This window comes from Vespula vulgaris, chromosome 9 (assembly GCF_905475345.1).
Source record: "Vespula vulgaris chromosome 9, iyVesVulg1.1, whole genome shotgun sequence".
Classification (NCBI taxonomy): Eukaryota; Metazoa; Arthropoda; class Insecta; order Hymenoptera; family Vespidae; genus Vespula; species Vespula vulgaris.
This window is the reverse complement of record NC_066594.1, coordinates 8479327-8497907: the sequence shown is the minus strand read 5'-3', so window position 1 is coordinate 8497907 and position 18581 is coordinate 8479327. Positions and strand designations below refer to the sequence as shown.

Below are 18581 nucleotides of genomic sequence, written 5' to 3'. Positions count from 1 at the left end.
AACTTACCCGTGATAACGTTTATGTCTGGTACATTGTCGGGCGACAGATTGACCGATCGTGCGTTTCGTTCGAAAGCTTCTCTCAATATCCTCTTTTTAGTTGCCGAGCCACAAAGTCTATACAAGCCTGTAATATATATGTATATAATATGCATATGTGCGTATGTATCGATGTAGATATGGAATAACAGTTAGCAATATACGATACTTCGTAGCGATAAAGTACTGCCGATAAGAATCATCTCGATGTGTACAGACCTATAATATCCAAGCCTCTCCTTTCAACCTCCTCGACGCATCGCCAAACTATTATCGGTACATTTGGAACTCCCATTGCTAGTGCCGTGGAAACACCACCGGGAACTCCTCCAGTCTTTGACTCTCGACTAACCTGAGGATAAGATTCAGGCAGTACTTTTATTTGATTATTCGATTATTAGGAAAAGACATATACGGATGTACGTACGTGCGTACACATATATAGCACACGTACTACGGGTAGATGTACTACGAGTATGAAACTTACAACGGTATCGAGATCAACTCCGAACAAAGGCGCTACTCTGGTAGCGAGGGATATAACTGGTAATCCCCTGCGTCTAAAAGTCTGCTGGGCGTCGGTATATCGCAGTCTTAAATAGATTGTACCTCGAGGTTCGACTTTAACCGCCAACTGATGCACCGCCGCTTCCTTGAGCAAAGTCGCCAAGTGTACGGATCCTTTATAACAGAGTTTGTGCCGATATTGTGGGTCCCAAGAATATACGAGCAGATCCAGCTGCCGATTTCCTACGAGATCCAGCTCGAAGGTTTCGTCCCAATCGAACATCAAATCGCCCGTTCGCACGACGGTCCGTGCTTTGTGCACTCTGTCGCACTCCAGTACGCAATATAAGTCTCTCAGGCCACAACTAGCTGCTTATTCGTCAATCATGCGTGCACGTTAATCGATCGTTATTTATCACTCGTTTATTCGTTATCGATCTTTTCACGTACCTAAATTAGGCTGACCCGATGGCGTCGAGGGCGTAGTTGCTGCCGAGGAGGTTGTAGTCGAACGAAGGCCGCGACCCGCTAACAGGTGTACCCAGAGCAATCCACTGACCCCACCTGCCAGATCACCACCGCTGGTCTCCCCGAGCGAACTCAAGAGGGAACTGGTCGAACTCGGAGTACCCACTGTCGGTGGCTTTTCTATCTTATACTTGAGGAACTCTGAAAAATCACGTTGTAAGGACGGCGAAGACATCGGTTTACCGTTCAACGTCGTCGAGGTTACAAGAATTTGTTGGAAGAAACTTACCTGCAGGATTAATATCTAGCAGTCTTTGATCCTGAGTTCTGGTAGGTGTGGGGGTCGGTATACTTCTCGTGGATTCGAGGTCTAATAAGTTTCTAATTCTTCTAACTGACGTCGCCCTTTGACTCGCCGAGCTTCCTAACGACGGTTTTTGACTTGCCAAGGAGGAACGTGCGCTTGTAGCCACCGATGCCGGCCTAGGATTGCCTGTACCCCGATGACACGTCGAACTAATAGCCGTCGACGCTCTTAAATTCGCCAAATTAACTTGTTGTGCCGAGGCAGATCTCGTCGAGAGCCGATCCAAGGTACTAGAGAGTGGTCTGTATGCCCCGTAACTACCATAATCGCCCTACGACATAAACGTTACGTCGAGCGAACGCTTGAATCTTTTCTCTCTCTCTCTCTCTCTCTCTCGTAAAAATGCAATGAAATGCAAGATCGAGGAATAAGATAATTTACTTGACTGGCCGCCGCGTGAATATTTTCAGCGCTATAGGTATAACGCGGTGGTCGGTTCGTGGTGGCCCTGATCTGCTCGTACAGTGCGCTCGTGCTAGGCGTTCTGCTCAACCACGCTCGATATTCGTCGGAAGTGAATACGCTGGGCGACGACGGTATCCTACCTGTTTCGTCGCGTTAACAAAAATACGAGAGTGAAAATTCACGTGGTTATCTGGGCAAGGCGCGCTTTTCTGTTTCGTTTATATGGTTACCCCTATCCCGTCTAATCGAAGGCAATTCCGGGGCCGACAAAGCACCGTCGCTGTCTTCCTGATCGATCAATCCTGATGCCACCGTACTGAGACCCGACCTGATGCCTGGCTGTTGCGGCAACGTTCTACCACTCCGCGGCAAAGAGTTCGATCTCAATCCTAGAGCACAGGAGTGAAAAGAAAGAAAAGTATCGTAAAGCGTAGAGCGAGGATCGAGCGACGCGTCGGTTAAAAAATTAATTACCCGCCATACCCTGACCAATTTGCGACCTCGAAAGGGTGGCAAGGTGCGAGACGGCGCTGCTCGATGGTGGATTATTCATATTGTGTCTGTAATAGTAGTAGGCAGATTTCGGTGAACTCGAACACGTGGCCTCGGTATCGGAAGCATAATCCAAGGATGGTCTGTGTCTCCTGGTCAAGGTACCAACTGGATTTCGTCTCGGTGTGATCGATGGCGTGTCGGCTTGGGTCCCGTATCTGGTGTTGTATCGCAATGCCGACGTTCCTGCATAAAGGAAAATGTTTTGAACGATGGAGTATCGAGTACGAACGATAATAACAACGTCGCCTTCATCGGGACGGAACGCGTACCAGATTTTAAGCTCGATCTTAGAAGAGTGTGACGAGCCGGCATCGTTATGCTCGTGTAATCGACGCGCGGCAGGTGTTGATCCGAACCGCTTCTTGGAATGATCCTTCCACTTCCGGTGTGCTGAGAGTAACCGTAATGAGAGGACTGGCTCTGCCCTGACAATCTTCCCGCGACCGATTGCATTCCGCCACCGGTGGACATTCGACGTCCATCGTTCGAGGGCATCACTGGCCCGGTATAGAAGGAGTGTACCTATTTGCAGTACCGTTGCGACGTGTTACGTTATCGACGCGTTTCATTCGACAGACGCGGCGCTCGTTTCGTGCCTCGGACTATCGTCAACTCGGCGACTTTCGATCCAAGTGTAAGATCGTCGACGATAAACGTTTCGACGAATGGAAATGGATACGAGAATAGAAGATCTGTAATAGCATGGAATCTATAAGTGGTAGCGGAAACGCAGTCGACGACAATCCAAGGCACCACGTGACGATCCATTTAACTCAAATTCCCATCGACACTATGATCGGTCTCTCAAGGATGAGCAATTAAGCGATCTGGTTGCGTTTTGGATTGCGAAATGAAAAATAATTGAAAGATCGATTTCTAAGGGAACGTACGACAAGATCAATCATAATGTCCATTGGTCAACGATCACGATTACGATAGAATCATATAGATAATAGATACAGATATAATAAGATTCAAAATGCAGGACGAGAGAAAGAAATCGATGGAAGGAATTGCACAGCAAGCGTATGTACGAGGCAACGAAAAAAGTAGGGGGTTTACGTGAAAAATATAGCGCAGTACACGTACGCGACTTTCTTAGATCGTAATCATATTCCGTCGACACATAATTCGACGCAATAATCAAATTAAACGCGTTCGATCGTATTTGTAAGAGAAGATTTATCGATACTTAGGAGGAAAAATGTATGCATCGTAATGACGAGAGGTATGTATACCTACCTATCGATCACAAGCTCGAATGAGATTTATTACCAGCGAAAGGACGGAGGAGAATGATCGAAGGAAATATTCCGAAGGGTATATTTTGGTATATATAAATACCGATGCATACATTTGGTATACGGTGCCGAATTGACCGTGGTATTGGAACAATTAAATGCTTCGTACAGAAATTCGATCGTACGGATTCGGTCGAAGGAAATGCACGGTATATAGTTTGGAATAATTTCGAGCATGTATCAATGTCGCGTACAGTACGATAAATTGCACTTATACCTATACACAATTCTAGATATGAAGAAAGAGTTAGTGTTGTCTTTACCTTCGTAAAATCCTGGTTAATTTCAACGTAGCATTCATTCATAGAACCGATTAGTTATATGAAAGACGACATCGAAAGACGAACGTCGTGTCGTAAAAACGTGTCGACACTCCGTGCCGTTCGGAAATACATCGAGTTTCGGATATTGATCACACATTAAATAATCAAGCGGACATAGAAGCGAAAGCTCTCGTCTTTGTAGGTAGAAGCATGCAAAACGTGTCATTATATCAATGTAATTTAACGAGGCACATCGCGCGATTCGACTCCGTTCATATTTCATCGTAATATCAATTATCCGAAAGACTCGGAGATCGTGTTGGGCAACAAAGGTGCAATGATCACTCTGATTTCTGTCGGAGAGTGTCTCGAGACAGTAGACGAATTCACCACTTTCTTTTCTAACGTAACGTAGCGTTTATCGGAGATATAGAAGGGAGAACAAGTGTTAAATTGGTGCAGATAGGTGTACGAAAGGGTGCTCGATCCACATCGTCTAGAACATCTATGTAATAATAGTATCTACACGTGACATCAGATCGAGATTGACATCGGATCGGACAGGCTAATCGTTTGTCTTTCTTTCGAATCGGCTGATTTTTTCTTTTTTCTTCTCGAATCGATCGGAGAGCGTTGAGAGAATCTCGAGCTATGTCAAGTTTCTTATCGTTAGACGAACGACATCCGTAGCGTACCGTAGGTTGTACCGCGTGCAGCTCGAAAACTTACTTTCTCGGCCAGACTTTCCAAAGTCTTCGGATATCCACGCTCGTAAGGTTGAAAATGTTGCGCGGTGGCAGGTTTCGGTTGATGGGTGATAACCGGCGGTGGTGGCGGTTGATAAGACCAGTGTCCTTCCGGTCTCGAATTGTAATAAAGATCGCCGTTACTGGAACCCAAATCTTGACTCGATCCCAAACCCGTAAGGCCTAGTTGCGATCGGGAGGGCAACATTTCCCGTCCGTCGCCTCGTCTGCGACTGCTATCTCTGCCGATCGAGAAAAGTCTACGTCGTTTAGTCCGCTCGAGACGGATCGCCGCGATCGGATCCGCCCCGGTCTGCCGTTGGATTCTATACCTGACATGATTGCTCGTAGCGTGGTCGCTCTCGTCTTCGTTCAGTTCCCTCTTGATCACTACGACCGGCGGTGCTTTGTGCTCGGCCTGACGACTGTGAGAGACAGCTTGATGGGGACCGTGTCGGGTCGAGAGAATGAGCCTCCTTGGTATCGACATAATGATGACGACGTCGTCTAGGCTCATGTGCGTCACGTCCACTAAATTTACCGCGAGGATCTCGTCGCCTACCTGGGAGAACGAGATTTTTACACGTTTTAACGTATCCGTACCGAATTTTCTATCGATCGGGGGAACTGTCGCGATTCGAACCTTGCCAAAATCTACTCGAAGAATTGTCGATTATAAAATAAAAATACGTATGCGGAGTTGAATCTGGGACTGCGCGTGTTCGATCGTTCGCCCCGACGAGAGAGAGAGCTTCGTCGCTCCCTCCCCTTAACGAATTCGACGATTCTAATGGATTCGTTCGGGCCGCTTCTCGGGCCGTCTTCGCGAATTAAAGTCTCGATCGATGAGGAGACAAAGGAGGCTTCCTCTTACGACCTACGAACTCGTATCCTTTTCCTCTAGGGTATGTAAGACGAACGAGGACGGATCGCTTGATTGAAATTCTCACCTTCAAGCAGCCGCTGTTATAGACGGCCGTTTCCAATGCTATCCTTGAGATGAAGACGCCGTCGTTTCTGTCCACGCCATTACCTTCGCGTATATATAAGCCAAGCGTCTGTCCCGGCCTTTTAATTATCTCGACGAGGTGGATGGGGTGTTTAGGATCCTAAAAGAGGAACGTGAGTCGCATAAGAGATCCAATCCTGAGCGCTATGCGCGCGATTTTGCGTCGTTCACTATCGTCATCGCCATTATCGTTATTATCATCGCTACTATTATCGAAAATCGCTCGATCGGATCCCGCTATTGGACGATTAACGGGGACGTACCTGCATCGCGATAAATTTCTTTGCCGCTTCGGACACTTGTCTGCCCATTTGTCGGGGCTCGATGACGCGAACGACCATGTCACCCCTTCGTTCAACAGCTTCGAGGGCCGCTGCCGTCGAGGCGTCATGATCGTTCTCGACCGTTTCGATCTGCTTGAAGATGTCCGAACTGATCCCGCTTATCTGCAACAGAACGTCCTTCCGCTTCAGGAAGCGTAACGGACCGAGATATTTTTGACGATACGCTTTTGTGAAATCGACCCTTCTCGGATATATTCCATCGAGAAATCATTATCTTTATCCTTACTGGTCTAATTCATCGAAATCAATATTTTACTTCGACCGTCGAACTGGATTCCTTTCCGTTCGAATTTATCCTCGAATTTATCTTCGAATTTATCGTCGAATTTATCGTCGAATTTATCGTCGGGTCATATTTCACAAATATCAATGGCGACTTTATATAGAGTGTTATATAGAGTATACGAAATGATTACTTTTCGGAAGTCTCCCTGGATGACCAAAGATGGTGGTTCCTTGGGGCGCAACTGGTTGGTAGGAGCTTGCCTCCCAGGACTTGCGCTTATGTCTGTCACTTCCCCCCGGCCCTCCTATAATTACACCGATTCTATAATTAGTTGATGGATTCGTCGAGACGTATCAGCCTCCTGCCGTCGCGCGGACGTTCTTAATCAAGATCGTGTCGGATACGTATAAGTACTTTTTGTCAAAAAGTATGCCAAACGCGTGGCGATCGAACCAATAGATAGTACTCGAAAGAAATGTACCAGCCGAGGCCGAGAAGAGCCTCTGTGCGATACTTAATCGCCTTTTTTTTCTCTGGATTTTGCCAGGAGAATCGCCTAAGACTCTTCCCTATATATCCTTTCGTTCGTTTTCCATTTCCTTTCGCTCGCCAACTCTAGAGGTTCCAACCTCTAGCGTCCCACGTTTCCCTTCGAGCTCGGTGTGCCACGCGTTAACCGCGAGGTGCTATCAGATAGCGAGCTGCTGTATAGAGAGACTCCGTCTCCCTCTTTTTCCCTCCCTTTCCCCCCCCCCCCCCCCCCTCTCTCGTACGCTCCTTTTCACGCGTCGATATATGCTCCGAGATATAAAGAACAAGGTGGAAGGTATATAACACCGCGAGGATTACCTTACGGGAGAAGAAGCACCCCGAGCCACCCCTGTCGCACATCCTCGTCTACCCCATAGTGGCTAATATGGCGGGAAGAAGTACTCGGAAGCGTACGGAAGCCGCGCACGCGCTATTCCCGCGTAATACTCTCGCTAGGCACGGAGTGTGGGTGACTATCGATCCGCCATGACGTCACCGTACAACCTCTTTCCTGCTTCGCGTCCGTCCACCATCTCCTCCCACTACTTTTTCTACGTCTATCCATGTCCTCGTTCGACGCCGGTTCCGTCCCTGATTTCCTTTCGATACGACCACCCAGCCCCCATCCCCCTTTCATCTTCCCTTCCACCTCTTTCGCTTCGGAATCGTCCGTCACTTCCATGCGTTTCCTTCCTTCCGCCCTTTCCACCCTAGCCCATCCTCTTTATTTTTCTCATCGTCAGACGTACGACCACGAGCTAGGAGAGATATCCCCGCGCTCTACCATCGTCATCAGTCGCTTGCGATCTTTCGTCGTCTCGATCTTCGCATCAAAGCTCGCATAGAAATTTGTCCGCCCTAAGTCGTTCGTCGAGGCGTGAATAAGGACCAAGACGATTCTCCTCCGATCGAACCTTTCGTCCGGTAGCAACCGGGAAAATCGAAATACTTCGTTTCGTGATCCTTCGAAGGGAAATGAAAAAGCGTGCGCTACGCCGCTGCGCGTAGTAGACGTAAGTATCAGTAGTAAAACGTGGTACTAAGTAGTGGCGACGTGTACGCAGGCGTACGCACGTTACGGCCATCGACGGTTGAAAAAAGGGGAGTGGCAGGGAGATCGAAAGACAGTAGGGATAGAAAGAGAGGAGGTAGGAGAAAGAGATGGAATGCCGAGCCAAGAGAACGTAGTAAATAGGGATTGGGGAGAAAGAGAGGGAAATGAAGAGGGATGAAAGACCCCTCTGGTCTTTGCAGAATCCTGCAATACGATGTCGGTTCAGCGCGCCTGCGCTTCGTGGACCTGGAAAAGCTCGATTCAACTCGTCTACCCGTCGTCGGTCGTGTGGGCGCGCGCACGCGCTCTGGAAAGAGGGAGAGGGTACACTTGGCGCTTGCGCCTCTCGATTCCGCGTTTAGACGACTAAGATACCCGTATGTTTCGAACACGTAGGTGTCTCGTGTCGTATATAGGCTGCTCTTAACGATAGAAAAGTGTCAGCTATATGGCGCTGCCGACAGTGCTGGACAGGTGAATGCGCGGCTGCTTACCACGTAGGGTATAGGATATGTGTGTGCGTGCACGCACACGCGCGCACACCTATGTCGTAGATTTGTGCGTAGGTGATGGGGCGTACGGCGCATGTGTGCATGGTTAACCGCTCGACCACGTGTCTCTACGTGAACTTTGCGCCACACGATAGACCACACGATACGCTGCACACGATACGCCGCACACGTTGGTATGCATACGATAAATACCTACTGACCGTGAACGTACATATACGGTTCATACGTGGTTCGACGTATTTACACCCCCTTTCAGCTAGTCCCATTTTCTCTGCCTCTATCGCGTAAGAGAAACGATAGGTTCGAGGGCATCGACGGCTATGCAAAGATATATGGAGGGGAACGAGGGAGAGAGAAAGATCGTGTGTGCGGTTATATGGGTGGGATGAAAGACGATATGCGCCGGTGTTACGTGTATATTCTCTCCCTGTTCTCTCTCTCTCTCCTCGAGTTTTTCTATACGTACCTACGTACGCGTGAGAAGCACGAGAAGGGGCGAGTGAAAAAGCGTGCGTCGCCTAAGCTCAAGTGGGCAAGAGCGCGAGTCCGTCTCTACGACTCTTCCGATTGTTCGGCTTTCGTAATTAGCGAGCTAACGCTGCTAAAAGTTCGATCCGACGAGTGATTCGTTGCGACGGTACTTTTGCCGATTGATGAACCATCATCCATCATGATCTTTTTTTTTCGACGATTTGAGCGAAAGAAATTGCGCTCGTTACGTCGCATTAAAGAATCGAACGCTTCCTCGAATTTGTAAGAACAGCGAGAACGGGGAAAATCGATGATCGGCGTCTATTAATAAAAATAGTCTTTTCTCGCCTAGTTATATATAATATATCATAGTCCCTGGATAATCTTGACCTTTTCCAACGCGATAATTTAGTGGATCGTGAGAAATATATCCCACGTAATGAGGCGCTCGGCGTACGTTCGTAATATCATTTTCTAAATGGCACAGACCTTCTCTGATATACGTAATGATACTACCCAGACGCATGCACACGCGCGCGCATGCATATAGATAGATAGACGATAGACCCGTGTCCCTGCGAAAGAGGATGTAATATAATAGATGCTTCTTTTTACGTATCGAGGATGCTTTCTTGTTACATTCCGATCGATCGGGCAAAGAGCCGTCCATAAAAATTCGCAATTTTTAGCATTCGTAGCGTTCGCTGTTCGGACGTACACACAGACGCGATGTCTCGCGGATCCCTCTCGATGGATACACGAATGCCAAACTCTTATGAAAGAAGAGCTTTGAAGGTAGACTACAGAGAGAGGGCCGAGACAAGGGTACTTTTGACTCGGGAGACGAAATCGAATGGGTCACTCGGAAGATATCGCCGAGGAATCGGATCCGTTTTTCGAAGCTTTATCGAAAGACCTTTATTGGGTATCGTGCCCGATCGTGCGCGAACTACGTACCTGGGTACCTATATAGATATATAATCCTATCGGGGAAGGAACGTATGGATATGTACGTTCTATCCGCTTCCATTCCGATCCATCGATGTTTGTTAGTTTTGGGATATTTAAGAGGAGCGATATAAAACGAGATGGATTTTGAAAAGAATAGAACGAGGCGTCGGCGAGGCGTCTAGCGAGACAAAACCTAGATAGCGGTAAAAGTGATATAACTTCATTTCCCAACTTCGTTATTACGCGCCATTTCTTTTTCTCGCAAATTCAATTACGCGAGACAGGGTGGCATTAAAGATAATTTATAGGAGAAAATTAAGCTCTATCAGGATGATCGCTTGGTAGAAACGAGTACCGTATTAAATTTCGAGAAGAGAATCGTCGAATCGTACGCTCGGATATCGTTCCATGGATCTTGACGTAAGATCGAGGATAGGATCGGAATCGATTGAAAATTTGCAAGCACATCGATCGTATTTCCGATACTAATTCCATATCTGTCATCGATACCTGGATATTGCAGAAGGAACCAGCCTATGTCCCGTATCGTAGATTCGGTGGACGGAAACTTTTCGAAATACGCTACACCGAGATATTGATTTCGCGCCGCGCGTTCTTCTTTCTTTCGCGCGATAGGACCTGCCGTACGATAGAGAGAAAAAAGCTGGGAATAGAGATTAAAAACGGGCGTGCAATGAGTGCAAAGAAAAATTCCATAGGAAACGTCCTCGTTCCCGGCTCGAAGCCACGTTTCGAAGGGGTTTGCAGCGAACTTGAATCTCCTTGGAGATCGCACAGAAATGGTTACGGAGTCCCACATTCGTCGACGTTCGCATCGAAAATATTCCACGTATCTGCGCGATATGAGAAAAGTCGCGGCTTTCCCTTTAGAAGATCTCTTTTTTTTTCCTTTTTTACTTCTCGACTCTACGACACCGATCGAACCATTTCCAAACAATTGTGCGGGAGGACGAGATTGGTCGGCGAGTGACGATATCCGAAACAGCAGCAGTTTGAAGGAGTTTAATTCAAAAGCGAATTTAAACGAAATTCGATGCACGCGAGTGGCAGTTTAGCGCGTACGAGGCCCTTCGTCGATCGCCGGTAGACACATTTTCTGGGGTTGCGCGTCGTGCCCGTCCAGAGGTATCTCTCCTGCGGAATCTCTTCATAGATTTTCACGTGGAGCCACGACCACATGAGAAAACGGTGGAAAAGAGAAAAGGGATCGTAACGATCCAACTGCTCTAATTCCGGTATGTGGAACGTGCAAGAGGGATAATTGCGGCCCAGCTGAAAATCAAAGAGACTTCCTTTTCGTCCGACATTCCCCGCCTCTGCCCCACTTTTTCCTTCTCTCCCCTTTCCTCGCTCCCGTGCGCCCCACCTATATTTATATTCATCCTCTTCATCTTTTTTCTCCCCTCTTCGTTTCGCCGTCTCCTCTCTTCTATCGCGACTCCCGACGGAACGGCGAAAAAGGGGAAGCGAGTCTAGGCGAGGCGACAATTAGCCCTCCGCAATATGCAACCTTCCCCGACGCGTTAACGGCCGAGTAGGAAAGGAAGGGTGGCAAAAGACCGCTTAAGGACGTGTCACGTGTGCTACGAGGAAATTCCATCGTCTCGAGCCTACCCCGATCGAAATTTCCTCCTGCACGCGCTTGTGCACTTTACAACCTCGGCTTTGGTTCTCGTCGAAGCGATAAAAAGAACGAGTTTCCGATTATCGACGAGCCCGAGCGCCCGACGTTCCTCCTCTGCAAATTTTCGCAAATTTTCGCCAATTTTCGCCTTCCTCGAATTAGAAATGGAAAAAAGGTTGAATCGATCGACGTACGATCCGCAGAAGAATTACGCTCGACGTCGTCGCGTCATTAAGCGTCGGCGATAACGACTTAATCGTCGATTCGAAGGACAACGTAGGACTCGCACCGTCGATAGAGCGTCGAAGGGCAGCGGACTGTCGCTATAAAGAGGGTAGAAAGATGGATAAGGTCGATGGAAGATAATTAGATATTGATTTCGCATTAGAGTATGCCAAGATAAACGGCTGTTCATTAATGTGACGTAGCGAAGATCATCGTTCACTGGCCGTGCCATTGATACAGAAAGATCAATCGCGGATTTATGCATATTACTCGTTCTTTCGTCTTTGTAATTTCGTCGATGTAGGAACGTTGACGTAAGAACGAAACGAGTTAACCTTTCTCCGACTTGGAGCGATATTACTATTCTTTATTCCAGGAATATTTAAAGCGGTTGCACGAACATAGAACCGCTTCGATTTCAGGATACTCAAGACACTCCATCTACCTTTGTGTCCATCTTTTGAAGCTTTTCCGAGTCGGGAACGCAGTTAATGTAAAATGTAAAACGTAGGTATTCGCGAGGTCAAAGCCCGTTGTTTGACGAGCGAACCGTCCATTACTGCTTATTGCTGAATCAAAGATGTCCGTGTCTACTGCTACTTCGAGTTGGCTTTGATCTTTCTCCCCCTGCCTCGTTGTTAGTAGTCTATCGTACGAGCCAGACAATACATAGAAACGTTGTTTGATTTCAAATACGTCAAACGCGTCGTGATTATCAGCGCGCTCGACGTAATTAGAGTTAAGGAACGAACGTACTCGATAGAAATCGGCCGATTCGAGTTTGTATTTCGAAAATTCGGCATGTAAGATATATGGCGAAACATAGACAGAAAATACCAAGTGAGTGCGGGTTTGGCGTTTTCTAGCGAGTCTAGACTACACTCGCGTAATTAATCTTTCCGTAAAGAAGCATTGACTCGGGCACGTTGAGACGTAAGAATCGCGCGGCATTCGTCGATCGGCACGATGCGAGTGGCACTTTACGTCAAGACAGAATTTGGGTCACGCTGAATGATTTACTCGTCGATCGAGGATAGAGCGTACAGAGTTCCTATATTTACCAACTATAAGCATCAGGGCCCTCTGTCGTACGATGTTCGATATCTGTGTTTCCACGAATTCACCTGCTAGATGGACGGCTACGCGTCGCTTCGAAATTGAACTTTTGTCCATCGAAGACAACCTTTTGACTCTGTAACAAGAATCGGCCGTTTGCTACTCGTGGAAATGCTTCGCTCTATTTACTATGTCGCGAGTGCTATAGGAACAAGCGCGTTCTTTTCTCTCTCTCTCTCTCTCTCTCTCTCTCCCTCTCTCTGCGAGGACAGGAAGAGGAAAGAAAAAAGCTGACGGAGTTGGGCTTGTTAAAAGCGAGGAATAAAATTCGCAGGAAATAATGGAGCTTGGTCGAGGCGAGCGAACACTCGAAATTATTCGACTAGGAGAGCTCCGAGTCCATAACGACGAAGGTCCTTCTCATAAATTGCGCTCGGCGCGTTGAAGCTTCGAATAACGAAGGTTCGAGTTGCAACGTCATTTGCTCCCGTTTAACTTTGTTGTTATTTCACCTCGGCTTTGGAACTCTACTTGACTCGTCCCTACGAAACGTCGCGTGCACACGGAGATTCGATTGGCACTGGTTACGGACTTGGGAGGAGTCGTTAGGTCTGAAAAAATCGTCGGTACTTTTCGTGGAAGCATAGCGTTTTAACGTATTCCGCTAAAATGCGAAAAGAACGTTCGAACGTCGTTTCGGTGGAAAAGAACAAAATGAAAAACGATAGATCGTATATCTTGCCAGCAGTTTCGAGAACGAGTTCTTTCGTCGAAGACCCTTATCGACGAGCGCCTAATTAATTATACGATGACGCTGTAGCGAGCTTAGAGAGCCTCGTAATAGATCGTTACGTTCTTCTCTTCCACGTCGTTGTCGTTGCGGTCGACGTCGACGTCTATGACGACGAGGACGCGGCTTATTATGTTATTGCGCCATTTGCAAAATTTTAATGGATTCGAGAGCACTCGTCCTCCTCATCCTCTCCCTCTCTCTCTCTCGCTCTCTCTTCTAAAAATCGATCGGCGGTACGCTCTTCGTCTTTATCTCGAACATTTAGATCTGTCGTTGAACCGGTAGCGGTAATCGAAGAAGTTACGGTTCTCGTCTTTGCAAAGTTTTCGGAAGGTGCCATGCCGATCGAATTGCCGAGAGTTGCGTCGTCGTCGGAAAGGAAAGACGCATGCCGTGTCGTTGCGTCGCGTACTAACCTGCGCAACGGATCCCCTATCTTCCCGCAGCACACGCGCGTACGCGCTATTTTTTCTAAAAAATTTCACGTGCTCCTCTTTGTTACGAGCCAACCGTGCACGAGTTTGCGATCCGAAGCATCGAACGGTGGGGAACAAAAATGAAAAAAAAAAGGAAAGTCTCTCTCTTCTGAGAAATATTCTTATTTTTCCGCGACCGTTCCGGTTAGCCGAGTATAAAAGATCGCGTTCCATCCAGTATCTTTGATAAGAGAATCGTATACGTCTCGTGCGTACGTTGAATTCGTCTAAAAGTTAAGATACGTGAGCTCGTACGACGGGTTCCCCGATCACGAAGCCGTTCGTCGCGAGCTTCCACTTAACCCTCGATACGATTTATCGAGCCGATCGATTTAACGACAATAATTCAGAGAGCAATCTTATCCGGTCGACGGCGCAAACGACTTTCATTCGTACTCGGCGCAACCCAGGCGCAATCCTGACGCTATTTCTTAGCTCGACGAGAACGCAGGATGAATCATCCGAAAGAAAGCGTCGGAGAGGGGGCGGAGCTACGTCGGGTTACGTCGGAAATAAGATATAGAGGGCCCCAAACGATTCGTCGAAGGTACTCGTTCGACGATAGGTAGATTACTCGTAGGAACGTTTTTCACTTACTTTCCTCCGGCCGCAGCAGAGCATGGCTGCTGCACTGCAATCGCGGCGAGCCGTAGACGAGAGTTGAGGCTGATGACAGACGTAGCTGAGTCGTGCGCCCCGTTCCCGCTGCAGCTGCACCACGCGCACCTGCAGCTGCACCTGATCCCGATCCTGCTGTCCTTGACCGACACCGACTCGACCACCGTACTTGATGCGCACGTGTTTTCGCCACTGCATGAGTTCGGTGCGTCATGCCCTCTTCCTGGATCAAAGCGACGTGTTTTTGCTATCTCTTTTAACAGTCCGCAAAGACTTTGGGGCAAAAGGATCGAACGAAGGATAGCGGGGAGGGTTCGCTCGATCGGATCCGGAGTCGAGCGCGGCTCGAGCGCGGCTCGAGGGCCGCTCGAGCGCGGAGGATACTCGAGCCTTCCGAGGGAAATCGCGAAATCGTTGCTCGAGTTGCTTTCGAGTGTGCGTCCGTCCGACGGACGCGTTGAACGATCATTGGAATTTAATTCGAATCGAACGAGGCCGAACTTTTCGCGTCTTAAAGGATTATCTCGTACGCGAACACCGCGCTCGACTCGACGAGCCTCGAGTGCCCGATGATCTTGTTCCGAGCGATCGCGATAAAAGCGAAGCGATTGATATCGATCACTCCAAACGTTCGTTCGATCTCTATCAATCTTTCGATCGCAACGAAACCGTCCTCCGTCATTCATATCGTAGCGATTGATTTCTATTTTTTCTTCTCGTCCCATCCCCCGTACCATTCGATATCGTACATATTTTATTACATTTGGCGTTTCCACGATCCGGTTAACCCACTTTCCATTCTTCGTTCGATATCCGATACGTTAATTCGCTAATGGATGACCCTTTTGATCGAAAATCGATCGAACGATACGGACCTCTGGTTTATCTTTTCTTTTCGTTCTCGATCGCACGTACGAGTGCGCGTCGTACGCTGCACGATCTATTCTCGCATTCGCATGCGACTCATTTCCTTTGTTCCTTCCTAAGAAAAAATAAACGTAAGGCGATCGATGATCGCTTACGATAGCAAAGATTACCTCCCCTAGGATTCCTGGTCTCTATTTAAATATAGATACGTACAGCGTTCCGTGTCAGGTTACACGGTAATTCGTTAAGAGTCGATCAAGTTCGTAACCTAGTCAAGGAAGTACGTCGTGATCTTGACCCGTTGAAAGATATTTATCCCGTTTATATTTTTCCTTTCCCATCGAAGGGACGAATCCGTTCTTCGCTTTATTTCGAATACTCGATCTAACGATGTGAAAATATCCGTAGGGCACGTCGAGTTCGTCGCGCGTCGCACTGCTCTTAGAAAATAAATCGCGAGAGTGATATGACGGCAGCCCTGACGGGGAGTCGTAACGTTACGAATATTCGTAATCGGAACGATTCGACGTAAAAAATGAGATGCGAAACGGACGGATGATTCCGTAGATTATTCGACTAAATGGAAACAACATCGTTATCGTACGCGTACTTTATCGTTCGGACGCAACGAACCCCGCATAGCGAGTCGCGCGTCAGGGTAATGCGAGATCTCATCCGATCCTTTCAAACGCGTATTATATCTGATGCACGACCCATCGGACGCATTTCGAGATGTCGCAGAGAGCTCGTTCGAAAGGTTGCTATTAAAAAATCAAAAAGAATGGAAAGTAGGTGAGCGTACGATAGCAAAAACTACGATGGTTGGACGAAAAAACTAGGATGGATGGTATCGTTTTCGCAGATGACGTTAGAAAGAGGAGATTGGGTAGGTAATTGGCAAATTTGTTTCAGAGAGAACTCTGAAGATGTACGGCCGAAAGTAGTTGGTAATAAGAGATTTTGGTGTCGTAGACACGGAAAATACACGCATAGGACCGATCATGCATATGGAATAATTCGGACAGCTACGTATTACAGCAGAGTAATCGATGAACGACTCTGAGCAAGCGTAGGTAAATGAATAAGGTAAGAGATCCAATCGTAATATGTATAATAATCGTGTACCTTCTAAAAAGCATTTCTCGCGTGAAGGACCGACGTGTCGCTGCACGACCAGTGTTTCACAGATTCTTTCATTCTTGTCCACGTGTCAAGCTCTCTTCTCCTAAGCACAAGAGAAAATGACAGGATTAGAGCGATATACTTCCGCGCGAGCACCGATCGATAGTATTACGCGTCGTAGATAGAGCGGGCAGTACCCGCCGACGCGTAGTACCCTACGCGACCATCCATCGAACGTCAAAATTCGTCTCTTGAGGGTAGCATCTTGGATGGAAAAAAAAAAGAAAAAAAAAGAAGGAGCAAAAAAGAGAAAAAAAGGAACGAGCGTCGGACCGCGATAGGAAGGAGAGAAGTTGGTCCGTCCACGTGTTACACTTTTCACTACTTTTTCTCTACGCCCAATCAACACGTGTCTCGCGTACACCTCCGCACAGTCTCCAAATCCAGCTCCTCCTCTCCTTCCCCCTCTCCTTCCTTTCTCCTCTCGTAAAGTTTTCTACGGAGCGACGCGACGCGTTTGCCGGCTCTCGTCGAATTCTCCAACCCCCTTCTTTTCTCGCTCGTACGATACCAGAGTCGCGATATTTGATCGATCGTCGAGGAATCGGAACGAAGGACGCTTTTAAAAGACGGGGAAACCGAAGAGCGAGATTATTTTTAATGACGAGTACTCCCATCGTACGCCCCGCACGAGGATCAATATCACGTGTACGTCGTAAAAACGTACGTACGCGAACGTACTCGATCTCGAAAGGAGCGCTCGTAGAGAGGGAAGAAAGATTTGTCCGTACGCTTGTATCGTAAGCAAATGGAGCCGGTCTTCGATCGATAAGAGATACGGGAGTTTAAGAGAGCCCGCCGGCAGCAGCAGCAGCAGCAGCAGGAGCAGTAGTAGCGGAATTACTAGCACCGGCAGTGCCGACAGAGCACCAGCAACAGTAGCTACCCCGATATGAACTGTTAGCGGCGTTTCAAGGAACGCGCACGTTTTCCTTCCTTCTAGCCGGGAACGCGGAAAAACGAATGAAAGCGTAAGAAGAAGCAAGAGGGCAAATCCGAAGGAAGGAAAAGGAAAGAGAAAGAGAGGTGGATGGGGAAAAGCAGAGCAGAGCCACCAGCACGGAATCGTGGTGGCGTGCCAGCCGATGGTCCCGGACCAACCGATCGATATACCCTTTTTTCGAGAGTAGCTTCCACCATCTTCCCTCTCGCTCCCGTCCCGAACCGCCCTCTCATCCATCTATCTCTTTTCGTCTCGCCTCAAAGAACGCGCGTATAAACGTAAAAACGTAGAGCGATCGAGGCGATGCGCGTGCTCGAACAAGGCCACGTTCGTTTTTCCTTCGTTCGTTCGGACGTTCGTTCGTCCGTCTGTCCGTCCGTCCGTCCGTCCGTCCGTCCGTCCGTCCGTCCGTCCGTCCGTCCGTCCGTCCGTCCGTCCGTCCGTCCGTCCGTCCGTTCGTTCGTTCTTTCGTTCGTTCATTCGTTTGTTCGATCGGTCGGTCGGTTTGTCGGTCGTTCGGTCGGTCGGTCGGTCGGTCGGTCGGTCGGTCGGTCGGTCGGTCGGTCGTTCACTCGCTCGCTTACGCGCAATCGCGAAAGAGGGTTCATTGGATTATAAGCAAGGATCTTAAACGTACCTTCCGGAGAATCTTGTAAGAGAGTCGGCGATCGTACGTATTCCTCGGTGCAACTAGCCCACTCGATTGATTCCAATTACGAGATACTTTTGTTCTCTCTTTCTCTTCTCTTGCCGTTTCTCCTTGTCGGCGAAGGAAGCAGGAGGAATCTTCCGCTCGCAGCTTTCTCACCTCGCCGTATAACGCCACGCGGGAATCAATACGCCCGCCTGCCTCGAGTAGTCTCTCTCGCTCGCCTTTCCCACCCGCTCGCCCAGCCCTCTCACTCACCCCCTCTCCTTTTATATCCTTCTCTCTCTCTCTCTCTCTCTTTCCCTTACTCTCACCCTCGCTCTCTATCTTCCTTCTCGTCTTTACGATTTAACCGTATAGCCGGTGAGCACTGCTCTC

General features: G+C 48.2%; 1 protein-coding gene across 4 annotated transcripts in view; it reads right to left on the bottom strand.

The window, feature by feature from the left end:
- The window catches only part of LOC127066213 (rho GTPase-activating protein 100F), a 35818-nt gene extending 17281 nt beyond the window's left edge, over window positions 1-18537 (bottom strand). For all 4 annotated transcript variants that reach the window (XM_050999641.1, XM_050999644.1, XM_050999642.1 and 1 more), the window contains exons 1-17: window positions 18192-18537; window positions 16555-16654; window positions 14542-14785; window positions 6421-6534; window positions 5924-6106; window positions 5602-5760; window positions 4984-5213; window positions 4635-4893; window positions 2611-2863; window positions 2261-2524; window positions 2017-2175; window positions 1763-1926; window positions 1304-1652; window positions 997-1215; window positions 527-915; window positions 259-391; window positions 8-127 (exon numbers count right to left, since the gene is read on the bottom strand). In XM_050999641.1, the coding sequence (XP_050855598.1) occupies window positions 8-127; window positions 259-391; window positions 527-915; window positions 997-1215; window positions 1304-1652; window positions 1763-1926; window positions 2017-2175; window positions 2261-2524; window positions 2611-2863; window positions 4635-4893; window positions 4984-5213; window positions 5602-5760; window positions 5924-6106; window positions 6421-6534; window positions 14542-14760 (3214 nt within the window). In that variant the 5' untranslated portion in view covers window positions 14761-14785; window positions 16555-16654; window positions 18192-18537. The remainder of the gene's footprint in view (window positions 1-7; window positions 128-258; window positions 392-526; window positions 916-996; window positions 1216-1303; window positions 1653-1762; window positions 1927-2016; window positions 2176-2260; window positions 2525-2610; window positions 2864-4634; window positions 4894-4983; window positions 5214-5601; window positions 5761-5923; window positions 6107-6420; window positions 6535-14541; window positions 14786-16554; window positions 16655-18191) is intronic.
- Between the last annotated feature and the right edge of the window lie 44 nt (window positions 18538-18581).